Consider the following 17,175-nt stretch of genomic DNA (forward strand, 5'->3'; position numbering starts at 1 on the left):
AAATCAGTCCATTTTTTAGTTCACAACCTTAATCTGTTGGTTTGCATAAAATAATTTCATTAAAACACTTGCGTGAATAGAAAGCACAAATACTCTGAGGTATCAAATTTGAGCTTTGATTATCGAGAAAATTAGTTGGGAGCGCCACTTACAAAATAAGGTTGGTTGTTTACAATTTAAATTTAATTGATTATCCCGTGCAAAATCAAATTTCAAATTTTTTGCCCCTAAAAATAGAAATATAAATTTCTTAAAAATGAAACGAATAAGTTTTATCAATGACATTTCATTATCCTCTCAACCTTCCGAAACACTTCATCTTGACCGCAAATAGCATAATATTCCATAATATTATATATAAATATTTTTTAAAATTTTTTTTTGGTTACAAATAGGAAAAAGTAAATAAAAAGTATTCACTTAACTTTTTTTTTTTGAAAAACATTCTTCAAGAAAATACTTCCAATGAAAATCCATTTTCCATCTCCCACAACACACCCAGAACACAGTTATATTGAGCATATGGATATTTAGCTATTTTTTTTGAAAAATGCTGAATTTTCTTATCCAAGCGTTTTCAATGAAACACAGCAACAAATACTCTTCCAATTTTATTTTTTTTAACCATATCCTGTCGGCAATTGATTGAGAAATCAGCAACCTGTTGATTTGAATCAGAATTTTCTCCGGTCAAGCTTGTTGCAGGCACTGCCCAGTTCAACTTGCAGTTTCAGCTTCTGGATTTCGGTAATGTCTTCTTACTTTCACTTCAGCACTTGTATGATTCCTCAGAAGGTGTAGAGTAACAAATTAAAATTTGAATTTCTAAAAACTCTTCGCATATTTTAATTAGCGGAGATGTTGGATGTAGTAGTCACAAGATAGAGGTAGGCCGAAAAAGTATTAGAGTAAGTGATTAGACAAGAGATATTGCAGGTTTTGACCTTAGATAAGAGGGAGAGGGAATGGAGACCGCTTATTAGGTAGAAGACAATTAGCTAGTGAAGTGTTGTGCTTTCGAGGGTTCAAGCTTATGGGTATTCTTGTAATTGTAGTTTCTGATTTGTGTATTCATTTGTTTGTTGTGTTTTGGCTACTGCACTATTTTGTTGTTGTTCATGTTCTTTTCTTGTAGGCTTTGCATTGTTTTTCTTATTAGTTGTTATGTTTTTTGTCACTGTTTTCTTCTTCTTTATACTTGAAATTGCTGCAAGTGAACCGAGAGTCAATCGGAAATAACCTTTCTACCTCCACGAGGTAGTGGTAAGGCCTGCACACTCTATCCTCCCCAGACATTGTGAGATTTCACTTGGTATGTTTTTGTTTTAAAGAAAAAATACATTCCATTTTTGTTTTCATATGACAATATTTGGTTAGGAATATGGAGTAGTTCAACATGTTTATTTGACTTTAGATTATATTAGTGGGTACAGAAGAACGCTCTAACGTGATTGTTGAGAAGTTAGTTTAATAGAAAACATCACATCAGAATTTACAACAACATACCCAGTGTAATATCCCACAAGTAGGGTCTGCGGAGGGTAGGATGTATGCATATATTACCCCTACCTTTCTCGGGTAGGGAGCCTGTTTCTGATAGAGACCCTCGGCTCAAAAGGAATGTTATCAAAGCAGGAATCACATCAAAATTTGAAATCTCAAAAGTTCACTGGATTTAGCTGTATTGAAATAGAACAGAAACATTTCGCAATGTCCTCAAATAGGACTTTCGTCATATGAATCGCAACTGACAGTAACCGATTATGTGACAAATTTTTGTCCTAGGCACACCATGATGGAAGGATTGATGCAGTCTTCTTTGTGTCATCGAGGGAATTTCCATGGACAGTGTCAGGAATGTAGCCAATGGGAAACTGGGAATAATGGGATCTCTTAATTTCTTTCTTTTGGAGAGCTTTTAAAGTTCTTATCAAAGCTTTTTCAACAAAATACAACTATATAGACTCTTTGAAAAGATTTTCTCTGTCGGCAATTGATTGAGAAAAGTTTGGAATTATAACTCTTTGATTTGAATCAGGAATTCAACTTGATCAGCATAATTGGACAAACTGTCAAGCTGCCTCTGTTGTCTGGATAGTCTTGTTGCAGGCACTGCCTAGTTTAATTTGCAATTCCAACTTTTGGATTCGGTAATGAATACTTACTTTCACTTCAGCACTCGTATGATTCCTATGTACAGTAACAAATTAAAATTTGAATTTCTAAAGTCTCTTCTTATATTTGTCAGCGGAGATGTGGAGGGGTTGGATGTAGTAGTCACGAGGGAGAGGTGGAGCTAGAGTAGGCTGAAAAAGTATTAAGGAAAAGTGATTAGACACAACATGATGCAGCTTCTGACCTTAGATAAGAGGGAGAGGGAATGGAGACTGCGGACCGCCTAAAAGGGTAGAAGATTATAGCTAGTGAACTGTTGTGCTTTCGAATTTCGATGTTTCAAGCTTATTGGTATTCTTATAGTTGTAGTTTTTGATATGTATATTCATTTGCTTATTGTGGTTCGCCTACTGCACTATTTTGTTGTTGTTCATGTTCTTTTCTTTGTTGGCTTTGCACTGCTTTTCTAATTAGTTGTTATTTTTTTGGTCACTGTTTTCTTCTTTATACCTGAAATTGCTGCACTTGAGCCATGAGTCAACCGGAAACAACCTCTCTACCTCCACGAGGTAATGGTAAAGCCTACATACACTCTACCCTCCCTAGACGTCACTTGTGGGATTTCACTTGGTATTTTGTAGTGTTTGTTGTTGTTGTTCTTCTTCTCATATTCACTTCTAAGGCACTGTTTGGATAGAAAATGCTTTTTTTTTATTTATGTTTTAAAGAAAAAATACATTCCATATTCGTGTTCATATGACAATATTAGGAATGGAGTAGTTCAACATGTTAATTTGACTTTAGATTATATTAGTGGCAATAGATTAAAGCTCTAACGTGATTGTTGAAAAGTTAGTTTAACAGAGAAAAAATCACATCAGAATTTACAACAACATACCCATTGTAATATCACACAAGTAGGGTCTGGGGAGGTAGAATGTACAACTGTGGATGAAATGTTGTGCTAAGAGTAACCTGAGTATCAAGACCTTTCTGAAATGACTTCCAGAAATGAGAGGTAAACTAAGATACATTTCCCCTACCTTGGACGCTGTTTTCGATAGAGACCCTTGGCTAAAAAGGAATGTTATCAAAGCAGGAATCACATCAAAATTTGAAATCTCAAAAGTCCAGTGGATTAAGCTATATTGAAATAGAACGGATCATTTTGCAATGTCTCCAAATAGGAATTTTGTCATATAAATTGCAATTGAGACAGTAATTGATTATGTAACAATTTTTTGTTTTAGGCACGCCATGATGGCAGGATTGATGCAGTCTTCTCTGTGTCATTTCCGTGGACAGTCTTTTCAGGGATGCAGGCAATGGGAAACTGGGAATATTGGGATCTCTCAATTTGAGCTCTCAACTCAGGGCACATCGGGTCCTTGCATATGCCCAACAAAGGATGAACAAAGGTCAACTACGGAAGACGTTGTCTCAGCAAACTTCCCTCATCATCAGTCAGGTGACAAATTTTGATATCTCCAGCTTTATATGTAGTTGACTATAAAATCTGAGTTGTCATTTTTTCTGCTGATCTTTTCACCACACTGTGGCCGGCATAGATATGACTTCCTTAGGCTATTTAGTGTATTTGTTTTCATATTTGAGTTGAGGTAGCACCATCCAAAGACATTGTCATAGCTTTGTTTTACAACTTAATCAGGTCATGAATTTAATCTGTGGTTAAAGCCATCAAACAGAAGAAAATTCATTGATGTTTTGTTTCTTTGGAAATTTCCTATCACATGAGGTATTTTTCGTTGAGAAGAGTCCTGCACGAACTGAACTAGATATAGCAGGTATTGTGTCTTAAAATCAGCTTGGAATTACTTCAATCATTGGCCTCCTCCTTTCAACTCGGGATGCTTAATGCTACCTTTTTTTTTATAAAGGTAAAGTTGTATTCTTCTGCATTAAAGGTATGCTGGCTACCTCCAAAAAGTTACAAGCTATTTCCATAATGACATAGATCCTAGGAAATCTACCAATTTGTTCTACTTCTTCTATACTATCTTCTTTACACATAAAAACATGTTAATGCAATTTTCTTTAACCTTCGGAATAGTGTTAGTAATATTCTAATGCACCTGAGATTTCTCTCTCCAAATAGCCCACCAGACACAAATAGGTACCCTAATGCTGCTACCTGTTATTTAGTGCTACAGGCTAATTGCCATAAAATCTCTTATTAGATCTTCTGTTGCAGGAGGTCAAGCATTTTTCTATTGCACCCATTTACTTTGCTACTTAAGTAGATCTACTAAAGGAAAAAACCATTCTTACTGTAATTGTATTTTCTTTCTTCTTGATTCAATGATTAACAATTTGAAACTAGGTGTGGCTCTTTCTTAAAGATAATAGGTTAAGATTTAATTGAAGTTAGCTATTCCAAGATATATGGCACAAGTGCCTCCTAATGTGGATGTAAAGCTTTCTGGTAGGGGCACGAAGCTTCTTATAGTGGTTCTTAAAAAAGTATTCTCACTGTAATTTTATTGTCTTTCCTGTAGATTCAATGATTAACTACTTGAAACTAGGTTCTACTCTCCTTAAAGATCGTTGACTAAGATTTGATAGAAGTTAGCTATTCCAAGAGATGATGCGAGTGCCTTTTAACGGATGTGAAGTTTTTCGGTAGGGGCAAGAAGCTTCATAAAGCGGTTCTTAAAAAACTATTCTCACTGTAATTTTATTATCTTTCTTGTTGATTCAATCATAACAATTTGAAACTAGGTCCTACTACTTAAAAATCATTGATTAAGATTTGATAGACGTTAGCTATTCCAAGAGATATGGCGCGAGAGCCTCCTAATGGATGTGAAGCTTTCTGGTAGGGACAAGAAGCTTTATGAAGTGGTTTCTGCTGGATGAGATGAGTAGAAGTCTTGATTTCTTTTCTACAAAATAAAAACATGAGTTTGCGCCCTCTTGCCCTATCCTAGGTGGTCAGGTTTACTTGGAACCTAGACTGTCAGGACTAGCTAGTTTCCCAGTGAATTATTGAGGTGTGCCAGGCAGACCTGAACCATAAAAAGGAAGTTAGAGAACTCTGTTTGGTGCTTGAAGTTAAAGAACTTGAGGCAGTTATTCATTTGGATGTTCGATTATCTTGTAGATGAGTAGAATCATCACCATCAATAAGAAGAAGAAGCTAGAGAATTCTTTTTGGTGTTTAAAGTTAAAAAACTTGCTGCACAAAAATGCTTCATAAATTTGGCTTATCTTTTATCATTTCATGTTTGATTATTTTGGGATCAATAAAGATGATGGAAAAGTATACCTCTTACACAATTAAATATTAAATACGTTTAAAATTCAAGTGTAATTACGTGTTCCTTCGTAGGCCTTTCCCAGATATCAAACAATCATCTCAGAACTGGTACAGACAAGGGGAATCTGAAGAATAAAGTGCAATTACGTGTCCTAATATCTTAGGCCCTATTTTTTGCATTAAGATGAAGACATTTGAATTTGAATGCACATTAGAGTGATTAAGGTTGTTTGTTTTTTAACATCTGTATATGCATAATTTATTTATTTTTAAACATAATTAATATACAATTCAAATAAAAAAGTTATTTAAATATTAGAAAAATATATACAATAAAATCATTATTTGATAAAAAATGAATCATTTATATTCGCTAGTAATGGTGTAACTGGATTGCAGTGGCGGTGGTGATGGTGATGGTTGGTACTAGTGGCTAGTAATGGTGGTGGTGATAGTTATGTTGGTGAAGGTGGCTGGTGTTGTAGTGGTTGTTGCGATGGTGGTGGTGATGATGATTGTTAGTAGGTTGATGATAGTAGTTAGTGGTGGCGGAAGAATGTGAGGTGGTTGATGATGGTGTTAGTGTTGGTGGTAGTTGGCGGAGGTTTTAGTTGTAATTGTGGAGGTGGTTGTTAGTAGGAATTGTCCAGAGTGGTGGTAGTGACCGGTAGTGGTAGCGTCATTAGATATAATTAATGATGGAGGTGTTAGGTGTGGTATCGACTAACAATAGTGGTTGACAGTGGTAGTTGATGACAAAGGTGGTTGGTGCTTGGTGACGGTTCGTGTGGTTGACCGTGGTTATGGTGATGGTAGAGGTGGGCGGTTGTCGACAAAGTGGTACTTAATAATATTACACTTTATTCAATGTTTTAATGATTTAGACCAATTCAGAACAAATAAATGTTTAAATCTTAACGTAAACAAATGCATTTAATGCCTAAGGTTTGAAATATTCAGATTTAGACCTCCATGAAGTGCAAAATATTGAACCCTAAGACTTACTTTGCATGTGCTGATTATCCTTGGAAAATAAATATGCCTGAGAACTATAAAGGGAAAAGTACTGCCCAATACCTATGGGCCATCTAGTTTACAAAATATGTATACAATGTATATGTAGTGTATGCTTAATACTAAATATTGTACATGCCTCTAGTGTATATTCTGGTCATGTATGGTAAATTAGATAGTCAAATAGTATATATTGGTAACCATCCCAACTGTAAATCCCCTTTTAATAAAAAATAGATCAACTGAAGGACATCGCAATTGTTGCATTTAGGTCCATATGTATACCTTTGAGTTTTCTTGTTAAATCTCAACCCTTAGTGTCATGTAAGTTATACATTAAAATATAGCTCCGAACAAATATGTTTGTGTGATTGTGATTAAAGTTATGTCTGCATGCTTTTGTATATGTGTTGAAACTGAGAGCATTTAAAGCTATCTTTATGTGATTATCTTCACTTGTTCAATTTTGCTTTCTCCTCTTGGGCAGGTTGCGTATAAACTTGTTAAATTAAATGTCTAAGCGGTAGTCAATGTCGCGTTCTCTACTCCGTTTTTCGTAATTTGTTTTTTTCTGCTCACTTTAGTGTGTGTGAAACCTAGGTTAGCCTTTGAACCAAAATGGGAAATAACATTAAAATTCTGAATACTTCTTCACAACTTAAGTGGTTGAAGCAAATGCCTACCATTTCTTCTCCGAATTTCCCCTCTTACCCTCTTCAACAGCAGAGGCAGCATCGAATGCTTATACCGAAATAATTAGCTTCACTTCAACACTTGTGTCAAAAATCAATGCTTTTGAACCCAGAAGAGTTATCGCAAACTGCACAGCCGGCACAACAGCAATTGGGGTATCCGCAGATGCATCAGAATCAGCAGCTCCAACAGCAACAACAACAACCTCAGCAGGTTTTGCATCAGCAGCAATCTTCTCCAGCAATGAATTCCCCTGGTGGTCATAATTTACTGAGTTTGACTGGATCAGAACCAGATGCCACTGGATCTGGGACAACGACTCCTGGGAGTAGTTCAAGCCAGGGGGCTGAAGCAAGCAATCAGTTTCTTGGGAAGAGAAAGATTCAGGATTTAGTTTCACAGGTTTTCCCTTAACCTTCTTAATCTCCAAAGCTTTCTGTTTTCCTTGGTGGTTACTCAAGCCAACGTTGGAATCAATTAATTTTTATTTATTTTCACAATCAATTAAAAAAAATTGGTCCACAAAGTATGTGAAAAGGCTGTTTTCGGCAGACCCTCGTTCAAGGGAAAAAAATAGCATACTTGTAAAAACAGTTAATTTCTATACATAAGTTTTGTGGTTATTAACACTGCAACTTTTTAACATCTTTCCACATATTATGATAATGTTCCAGGTGGATCCTCAGGGAAGAGTTGATCCTGAAGTTGAACAGTTTCTTTTAGAGATCGCTGATGACTTTATTGATTCGGTGAGGCATAGAAATGATTTTTTCTTTGTTATCGTTATCTTTTTTGTTAGGATTGCGTCAGGAGGTTGGGAGACTGCGGGTTTCATGTTTTGCATGCTGCCTTTCTCATTCATTCACGGTTCAAGTTCTAAGATTGTTAGCTTTGATAACTGTGGTTGAATACATTGACATAGCCAGTAAAGAGGATTTTTTCTTGAAGGGTCATCGTATGCTGATTCTGGACTCTTCCTTTCACACTTACCCTTCACTCAAATGTAAACTAAAAATTTTAAAAATAATAATAAAAGACCCCCCTATTTTCCCATTTTTGAGTTGTAATGCCAAAAAAAATATCAAAGGCATGACAAGGAACCTTTTTTAAGAAGAGTTTCCTTTTGAAATACTTTCTTGAGAAACATTGATTGTTTGTCATTTTCTTTGCTAAGTTTCATGTTCCATTCCTCTTTGTAGGTTACTACATTTTCTTGCAATTTGGCGAAGCATCGGAAATCTTCGACTCTGGAGTCCAAAGATATACTGTTACATTTAGGTTTGTGCCAGCAACTGCAAAATATGCAGAGTTGTTTTACTTTGTTTTGTTTTTACAGAAAAAACAAGCTATTTATCATTATTTTAGAATATAAAAGGAGTCATTTCATACTTCATCAAAGATGATAGAATTATAGAAATAAAAGGTCCTAGTTGTTGCATATATTTTCATAATAAGTTCATTTTTATTGCTTTCCGTTAGTGAGTGTGTTTTTTACATGACTATATGGTGAGATCCTCTGCATTTAGCCTATACACAGGTTTTCTATCTGGAATGTAATTAGAGTTACAAAATTTGACACATACTCCTATTGACTCAGACTGGGACCAAACTTCGTTTTCATGTCAGTACAGTGTACCAACAACCATCAGTCTCCACAGTTTAATGTCTTTAGCTCTTTGAGCTTTTTAGCTACTTATGCGTTCAGCCAACTAGTAAAATTTGTATTCCACCACCTTATAATGTATGCTTCAAGAGTTGCTGGTGAGTATATGATGAGAACAGTTTGAATTGCTAAGCTTTCTCTTTAGTTGTCAGGAGTGGCTTTGAAGTGAGGTGTGACCTGAGTCCTGACTTAGTTAAATTGTTGAGTATCTGAATAGTCCTAGTTGCATCTGAGAGAGTGATTGAGTCACACTGTCATTGTATACAGTATATATAATGGTTTACCTTTTCGTGAATAGATTTTGACTTCCTCATTTGTTTAGAACATGCACAATGCAACTCTATCTTATTCCAACACATCAATACCTGGTAAAATTTTGTTAGGCAACAGCTTTCTGCTTTGCCTAATGCAGTTGATTTGCTATTTTTGGCGGAAAGGCTGCTTCATGATCTCATCAATGCAGTTGTTCCTGGGAATGTTTACATTCGGTCTATCACTGCTTAAGATGTTTTATAACAGAATTTGATTTAGAAAGAACAAAAAATATGGTATTAGTCTAAGTTAACTATGATGTTCTTTACAGAGAAAGATTGGAATTTGACTGTCCCAGGTTTTTCAAGTGAGGATAAGAAACACTGCCCTGAACATGTAAGCTCTTCTTCCTCTCTAACTTTCATGGGTGGTATACTGGTCTATCTTATATCTACAAATAATTGAGGAGTTCTGTAAGTTGTAACCAATAGTTAATTATGATCCATGGCCTCTGAATACTGGAAGTACTCGATAACATATTTCTTGAAAAAGGAAAAGAAAGGCTCAATAACTTAGCTTTTTGCCCAAGTCTTGTTTATTATAAATTTAAGTTTCTGATTACAGTGCACTCATCGCGTTATAAGTACCTCTTGATCTCTTTCTGGTCAATGATTGTTGTAACTTTAAGCTGAGTGGAAATTCAGGCTGTTTTATTGACAATATGTTTCTAAACTTTGTGCAGTCATCAGGTGATCTCTGCAAAGAGCGTTTGGAAATGGTGAGTTGAGAGTTGTTTTGTGTTAATACTACCTGCATTTATTTTAGGTGTATGATTCATAGTCTTTGTGCTTGACTCAGATACCTGATATGATGGAGGCTTCACCACAAGCTGAAGCAAGTACAAGCAGCAGCGCGAAGGAGATCGTAAGTCCAGGGCTGGGTGACCAGGTTGGTTCGACTGACATAATCGGACCACCAAGTTCAGAGGAATTGGCTTCACCATCTAATGGTGAAATATAGTTCAACTATAACAAGATGTGATGTTCCGTGGAGATTGGTATACCCCTTGCTTTACTGTAATAAAACCTTTTTCAACTTTAGTTTGCTTGTCGACTGAAGAACGTGAACATAAGTCTGTTATGAATATTCATGACCTTTTGTTGGTATGTTATGTTAAGTTTTCTTTATTATTTACTATGTCCTCTTTACTTCCTGTATTGTTCTGTTAGCTGCTCCGGAATCTAAGACTGGGCACGGGACTGAACCGAGATGGTTTGATCGGGATGTTGACCGGTATCGGGATGAATCGAACCGAAATTATCGGGACGAAAACTCGGTTCCGTCTTGTCCCACTATATACCGGGATAGAATTGGATTGGACCGGACGATACATTTAGCTATTTTAAACAATAATTTTTTTTTGAATTACGAAAATATGAATGTTTTTTTTTTTTTTTTTTTAAAGTTTAATAGTTTATAAAGTATTTAAGTTTTGAAATTTATAATGTTTATTTGTAATTTTATTTTAAAGATATTTTTCTAAAAATTTTACTTAAAAGTATGTGTATATTCTACCCTTCCTAGATCCTGTTTTGGGATCATAATGGGTTTTTTGTTGTGTTATTTGCGTGATTGTTTTACATTATACCATTTTTGTCATGCCTTTTGCCACCTCCTCAAATCATGCGTCTAATCTCCCGTTTGGTCATAAATTTTTCACTTCCCTTTTTTTCAAAAATATTTTAAATACACTGTTTCTGAAAATGAATATTTTTTCAAGTTTCAAAAATTAGTTTACGAGTAGTTTTTCAAGCTTTTGAAGTCCTAGACTCGCAAAACTTCAACATAAAATGCATATCCAACCATAACTTCATTCTCAAAAAATCATTTTTCATTTCATCTTGAAAACCCCATATTTTTGCATTACAAGAACATTTTAAGCAGCCTTATTTAGGGCTTACCTTCCACCTTATGCTTATGACTGGGCCGATCTATCAAGCCCAGTCTTCTCCGGCCCAACTCTTCGCGTCTGTGTTGAGCCAATCATTTATCAGGTTAACTAAAAATCTATTAGAATTAACTTAAAAGTTAATTAAATCTGTTTTTTAATCGTTTTTAACTTTTAGGAGTATTCGTCAAATTTAATAATAAGATGTGTGTGTATATATATATATTGGATGGGAATTTAATATTGGAGTTTGGAATCCCATTTGCAAGCCATGTTCACTTCATGGCTTTACATTTCTTTGGATTTATAGACTATATAATATAATACCATTAGTATATGATTTTTTCCCCAAAAGTCTTAATATTAGCCTGTCAGTGAGATGGTCGGGCTTCCTCGTAAAAGACATTTTTTCTTCATATAAAAATATAATCCCATAAAAAAAAACAAATGAGAAAAATATATTTTCTTCTTCTTTCAACAGACAAACTAAATTATATTACATGAAGATTCAATGTTACAAGAATTTAACATGTTATCATTCACAATAAACTTTCCAAATTTTGAGTTGCCTTGAAATATCATTAAAAATTATGATGGAATGAATATAATCTCTTTGCTTTAAATTAATTTTGAGCGTCGGCTAAAAAATATATAGTCATCTAATATATCTCACACAATACATATTTAAATTAATTATTATACAAATATCAAATATAGAATAAGAGAGCGAAAAATCAAATAAAAAGTAAAAATACAACTTGAATATCCTAAGTTTATAGGATAAAATGCGACTTGTTAGCCTAATGCATAAGACAACAATTCTATAGATTTTACTCCCTTATTTGGTTAAGTTATCTCTAACTAATAAGTATTCTCTTTTAACTCAAATAACTTAGATTTTTTTTACTATGGATCTAAAAATGAAGTATTTTTATGTTTAGTAATAGTTCAATTCTAAAATGTTTATTTTATCTTTAATAGAATGATTAATAGTTACACAAATATTACTAACTATTTTTAGATCACAAAATTTTAAATATTTTTTTTAAAAAAATTCATATCAAATCAAACTAGATCGAAAAAAAGTTAATTTTCTTACATTATGGATTATGAAACTTAAGTGAGTACCAAAAATCAAATCCAAAAACACAAACATGTAAATGACTCTTACTTCTTCTTTTCTCTACGATGGTTTTTTACTTCATGTTTGTTAATCATATTAAAATCTAATATAAATACAAGTGATAATCTCATTCAATACAAAAAATTTGTACTTTTTCTAGCTTTAGCACAATTTCTTACTTTATTATTTCGTTGTCAATTATAAAAGCGATGCTTTTAACTAAATTACTCTTATTAGCTTAAACTCGAGACTTTCGATAATGTGTACAAAATGTGAAATTATGTTGCATTTTTTATTGGGTAACTTTCACATATAGCAAGCAAAAAATTCATATTTGTATGCTATAGCAAACTTTGCATAATTGCGCTTCATAACAAACATAAAACTGTATAATTTGCTATATATATACAATTATATAATTCGCTGGCCTAAATTGTATACTTCGCTGGCCTATTTCGCTGCAATTGTATAATTTGTTTTGCATACAGTTGAATCGAATTAAAATGTACGTATATTGCATAATTATAAGTGTATAGCAAGAAGATATATGTTTTTCTCGCTTTATATAAAAACAGAAACACAATATATACACTTCTGTTGTATAAAGCTAGAGAAAAGTGTATTTCACTGCAATTGTATAATTCGTTGGCCTTTTTCTCTGCAATATTTGAAGTAAAATGTTTGTAAATTGTATACTTAAGTGTATAACACGAAGATATACATTTTTGCATGTGTATATACAATTTTCTCTCACTTTATACAAAACAGAAATAGAATTATGCACTTCTGTGCATAAAGCGAGAGAGGCGAGCGAGAATGGAGAGTGGCGAGCGAGATTTTTGAGAGAGAGACACTGACAAATGGAGCACAATTAAATCAAACCCTAGCTAGTCCATTTAATTTAGGTTATTAATTTGCTATTATATACGATTTTCCCTTTTTTTAAGGTTTATTAGGTCATGGAATTAATTTACCAAATTTGACCCACCATTGAACGGTTTCATTTCTCTCTCTAACAGCCACTTCTCTCTCTTAACTTCATCGTCCCCCCATTTCTGTTTCCTCCATTTCTCAGAAACAGGGGTTAAGGTTAACCCAATTTACGACCCGATTCTATCCCATATCCGACCCGTTTCCCTGCGTAATCACCTCGACACCAATCTATGATGCCCTAGTTCTTGGGGGCATCATCATCTTCAACAGTTCCTCTTTGATTCTTACAAATTTCTGGAAGAAATCAACATTTTGGGATCGTTTTTTGGGGACGCATTTGGTTGATTTCTCGAGATTAGAGAGACAATTGGTGGGTGCCATTTATTTTGCAGATTGATGAACCCTAGCTATTTATGCCTGATTGTAAATTTGGTGAAGATTTTGCTTAATTGAAGGAAAAACCCAGATGTCAGGAGGATTTGGTGAGTTGATTTGGATGAAAGGGGTTCAAATGAAGGTAAATGGGTTTTGAAGATTCATATAGTTGACACCAAATTAGCTTTGTATTGAGGTTTAACGATTGATTTGCTCATGTATGGATCCTTCATTGTTAATCTTAACCTTTTTGGGTGTTTGCTTTTGCTTCCTTGCTCTTGCCGTGCAATCTCAGCAAAATGTGAGTCCTCCTTCTCCGCCGCCGCCGCCGTCTAACCAATCTCCTCCTCCACCGCCTCCACCACCATCACCAGGGCCTCCTCCTCCTCCATCCCAGCAAAAATACCATTCTCCACCACCAACTAAATCTGTGAATTCTGCGACCACCTCGGAGAGTAAACACTCTAATCATGATAAAAAACACCATAACTCTTACGGGAAATCGCATCAACCAGCAAAGAAAAAGAAGCCAAATTTGGGGAAGAAACTGGGGTTAGTGTTTGTGGGTGTTGCTGGGATGTTGCAGGTGTGTGTGGTGGCGTTCTTGCTAATAAAGAGAAGACAATTGTTAAAGGCTGGTAGTAGATTTTGAATGAACATTTGAATATGGATGTATATCAGTTAGTCTAATTAATTCAGAATTTTACGAGACCGCGAAAGGCAATGAACACGGCATTGATGAATTAGAAGCATTGGGTTCATCTGACATGTAGATTTCTGCATTTGCATTGGTGGCTACTGTAAATTTGGTAATTCTTGATCAATATGCATATTTATCTTACGTTTTTCTCGTTTATTATGAATGAGTATCAATGCATCATGTATTACTAGTGTGAATGATTTAGAACTCATTGTGATTTTTATGTGTTCCATTATTTCGAAATCTACTTTCTCTGTAATTGTGCTGCTGCTTTAAGTGAGCATTTATTCAACGGATGGATCGATAAAATTAAACATTCCGGTAGTCTGAAGCTGCTAACAGCTTTTGTCAAAAGTTATGTATGATGAGTCCCTTTTTGCTGGAATATTCCGAATATGTTTGTTATTAGGTTTGGTCTGCTCTTTAGCTGAAATATACTGTACTGCTGGAAAGCTTTATCCTTTTTCGATGATAATGAACTATAAAGAATGTACTTTTGCAGAGCATGTTGAGAAATACAGATGAATGTGCAGACTTCGGATGCTTTGTTTCTAGTTGCTCGTATGTGTAAGAATCAATTTGAAGTTCTCGATAAGATCATTTGTAGGTCTCAATCAAGCATAACAATTCAATTAAGAAAGAGAAAAGGATTATAGTGAAAACTCATGGTGCTATGTGAATTTTTACTCTCTTTTGCATTTAACTGATCCTACCATTTTTACTAGTTTAGAAGAAACTAACTAATTCAAGTAACGGTTAATGTAGATGAGGTGAACCTTTGGTGTTTGCACCTGGTTGCACGTACCTTGACTAATCCACCGAACATTCCAAAGAATGGGGAGTAAATAGATACTCCGACTTCAATTGAATGCAGAACTAATTCTTGATGATGGGATTTGCTTGGTTTGTCCTAGAATTTACTTGCTATTTGTTCGCGGCTGCTAAAAAGTGTTTTGAAGTTCTGTCTAACAGCAAAAATACCTTAGTTACTGCTTGTGCTTCCTTGTTGTGTTTCTGTAGGAATAATGCCAACTCTTCATGACTCCTGTGTTTTTTGGTATTGCAGGTCTCAAAGTTGTAAGAATGATATCTTGCTTCGTTTGTCAATTTTAAGGAACTGTACTGGATTTGTTCTGGAGAACATAGTGTTACGTCTTCTCTGTCCGGTGAGTAAAAAATGTAGGGAAACGAGCATACTGTTGATGAAGGCATGACCTGTCATCGTCGCAACTGAAATATGATTTCTAATGTAGAGGTTTAACACTGTAAAACTCTTTTAACTGTTGGTATAGTCTAACTGTTGCATCTGATATGAAAACTTTCTAATACGCTGGCAAAATAATATCTACCTTGATTCTTGAATAATGTTGCTTTATTGCGTTATAATATCTATCTACATAGTAAAAACATATTTCTTATGTTGAACGTGCAAAAACATGAGTTGCGAAGTTGAGTAACCTGAGATTTCAGGTTCAAAACTCAGCGGAGACAAAAAAATACTAGGTGATTCTTCCCATTTGTTCTTGCCTTTGTGGACACAGTTACCTGGTACTTGATATCTGTTGTTGTGGAATTAGTAGAAGTGCGCAAAAGCTGGTCCGAACACCAGAGTCATAAAAAAAAAAGTTGCAAGGCTAGGACCACTGAAAAAATGTTATCTTTAGTCTGAAAATATGTTCCTCTTTGGTGTGAGCATGTTTCTTTTTTGACATGATAATATGAAGGATTGTCATTTTCCCTCTTTTTTTAAGTCGAAGGTCTATACAAGATGACGTATCTACCCCACAAAGGTGAGGGTGACACTTGCGTACATTTTACCTTCTTTCGACTCCACTTATGGAATTACATTAGGTATGTTGTTCTCGTTTTCTTTCTTTTTTGCGCGTAGGTTCATGGGTGCATCTTATTGGTCTTTCTGGAACTGTAAACGAGTTTTATATTATACAGTATACATGTTAGTATTATATATGACAATTATGTCTCAAACAAGTTGAGATTGGTTCTATGACTTACATTTCTGCATTTAGGTCCATTACATATATATATATATATAATAATCAGTGTATATATTTTGACCATATTAAGTAGGTAATAAGTTTGACTGAATTATACATATCGACAAGAGTCCCATTTCAATACTCCGTCCTATTTTTATCAAGGAAAGGACTCAAATATGCCATTAAACTTTTAGAAAAAATTTATTTGTACCATTAGTTAATAGTTTGGCTCATTTATGTCATTACTATTGAGAAAAGACTCATTCATGTTATTACTTTTTAACGATAGTTTTACAAAATTATTTTTGACACGTGGTTAATTATAATTTAGCCAAGTCATTAATTTTTTTAATAATTTTTAAAAAAAAAATTAATTCAACTTTTATTTAGAATTTTAATTTTTGTATTTAAAAAATTGATGACGTGGCCGATTTACAATTGATCACGTGTAAAAAGTGGTTTTGTAAAACTGTAATGGCATGAATAAGTCTTTTTTTGAACGGTAATGACATAGATGAGCTAAACTTTTAACGAATAGCATAAATGAATCTTTTATAAAAATTTGATAACATATTTGACCCTTTTCCCTTTTATTAATAAAAACATGTGCAATTAATGTAAATCTTAGGGTTTAAGCGGTAATGAGTACAGTGAACTAGTTATGTCGCTGGAAAGAAAAACTTGTTTTATTTGTTACGTTTGAAAAATCAGGAGTTAGCGCTAAATAGCCAGAAAATTTTAAAAATTGATAATATTTTTTTTTAAAAAAAATGAATCCATCTTTTTTCATTTTTTGGTAAAAGGTATCAAAAATAAAAGGGTAAAAAAAGTTTTATAAAAGAAATTACATAGAAAAAATCTCTTTTTGGCCAAATTTTCTGGTCAAAAAGATTTTTTCTAAATTACTGATATTTTTGATTTACTTTTATCATTAATTATAATCATTTTCTTGATGCATTTTGCAAAATATTAAATTTATTATATTTGAAAAGCTATGTAGTAAAAAAAATTATTTCTTATACTTCTTAGAGGTTGTGTCAAAGTTAATGTTACAATTTGAATACCTCTGTTTAATTTTGATGAAT

General features: G+C 34.0%; 1 protein-coding gene and 1 long non-coding RNA gene across 16 annotated transcripts; both read left to right on the top strand.

Annotated features, from left to right (window-relative positions):
- The first annotated feature begins 274 nt into the window (after window positions 1–274).
- LOC101245068 (transcription initiation factor TFIID subunit 12b-like) lies at window positions 275–10,204 on the top strand. 15 transcript variants are annotated; one of them, XM_019214391.3, is made up of 10 exons: window positions 419–747; window positions 2,039–2,150; window positions 2,249–2,406; window positions 3,366–3,583; window positions 7,212–7,501; window positions 7,774–7,848; window positions 8,299–8,377; window positions 9,346–9,410; window positions 9,757–9,792; window positions 9,873–10,204. In XM_019214391.3, the coding sequence occupies exons 3-10, from the start codon at window positions 2,381–2,383 to the stop codon at window positions 10,032–10,034; spliced, it is 951 nt and encodes a 316-aa protein (XP_019069936.1). In that variant the 5' UTR covers window positions 419–747; window positions 2,039–2,150; window positions 2,249–2,380; the 3' UTR covers window positions 10,035–10,204. The 15 variants fall into 15 exon arrangements, with proteins under 15 accessions (XP_010322827.1, XP_019069936.1, XP_019069937.1 ...); XM_019214392.3 differs by having other exon boundaries at window positions 7,215–7,501; XM_069298792.1 differs by having other exon boundaries at window positions 437–747; window positions 6,894–7,501.
- A 2,832-nt stretch (window positions 10,205–13,036) lies between these two features.
- LOC101256496 (uncharacterized) lies at window positions 13,037–15,459 on the top strand. The gene is made up of 2 exons (XR_002028041.3): window positions 13,037–14,202; window positions 15,160–15,459. It is a non-coding gene; the product is annotated as an uncharacterized lncRNA (long non-coding RNA).
- Window positions 15,460–17,175: the final 1,716 nt, after the last annotated feature.

This window comes from Solanum lycopersicum, chromosome 6, assembly GCF_036512215.1.
Source record: "Solanum lycopersicum chromosome 6, SLM_r2.1".
Taxonomy (NCBI): domain Eukaryota; kingdom Viridiplantae; phylum Streptophyta; class Magnoliopsida; order Solanales; family Solanaceae; genus Solanum; species Solanum lycopersicum.

Bases quoted from the DNA above. Each gene is read 5' to 3' on its own strand.
- LOC101245068 (XM_019214391.3), top strand. From the start codon at position 2,381: ATGGAGACTGCGGACCGCCTAAAAGG. The intron at 2,407-3,365 runs GTAGAAGATTAT...TTTTTGTTTTAG, and splicing joins ACTGCGGACCGCCTAAAAGG to GCACGCCATGATGGCAGGAT. The intron at 9,411-9,756 runs GTAAGCTCTTCT...AACTTTGTGCAG, and splicing joins AGAAACACTGCCCTGAACAT to TCATCAGGTGATCTCTGCAA.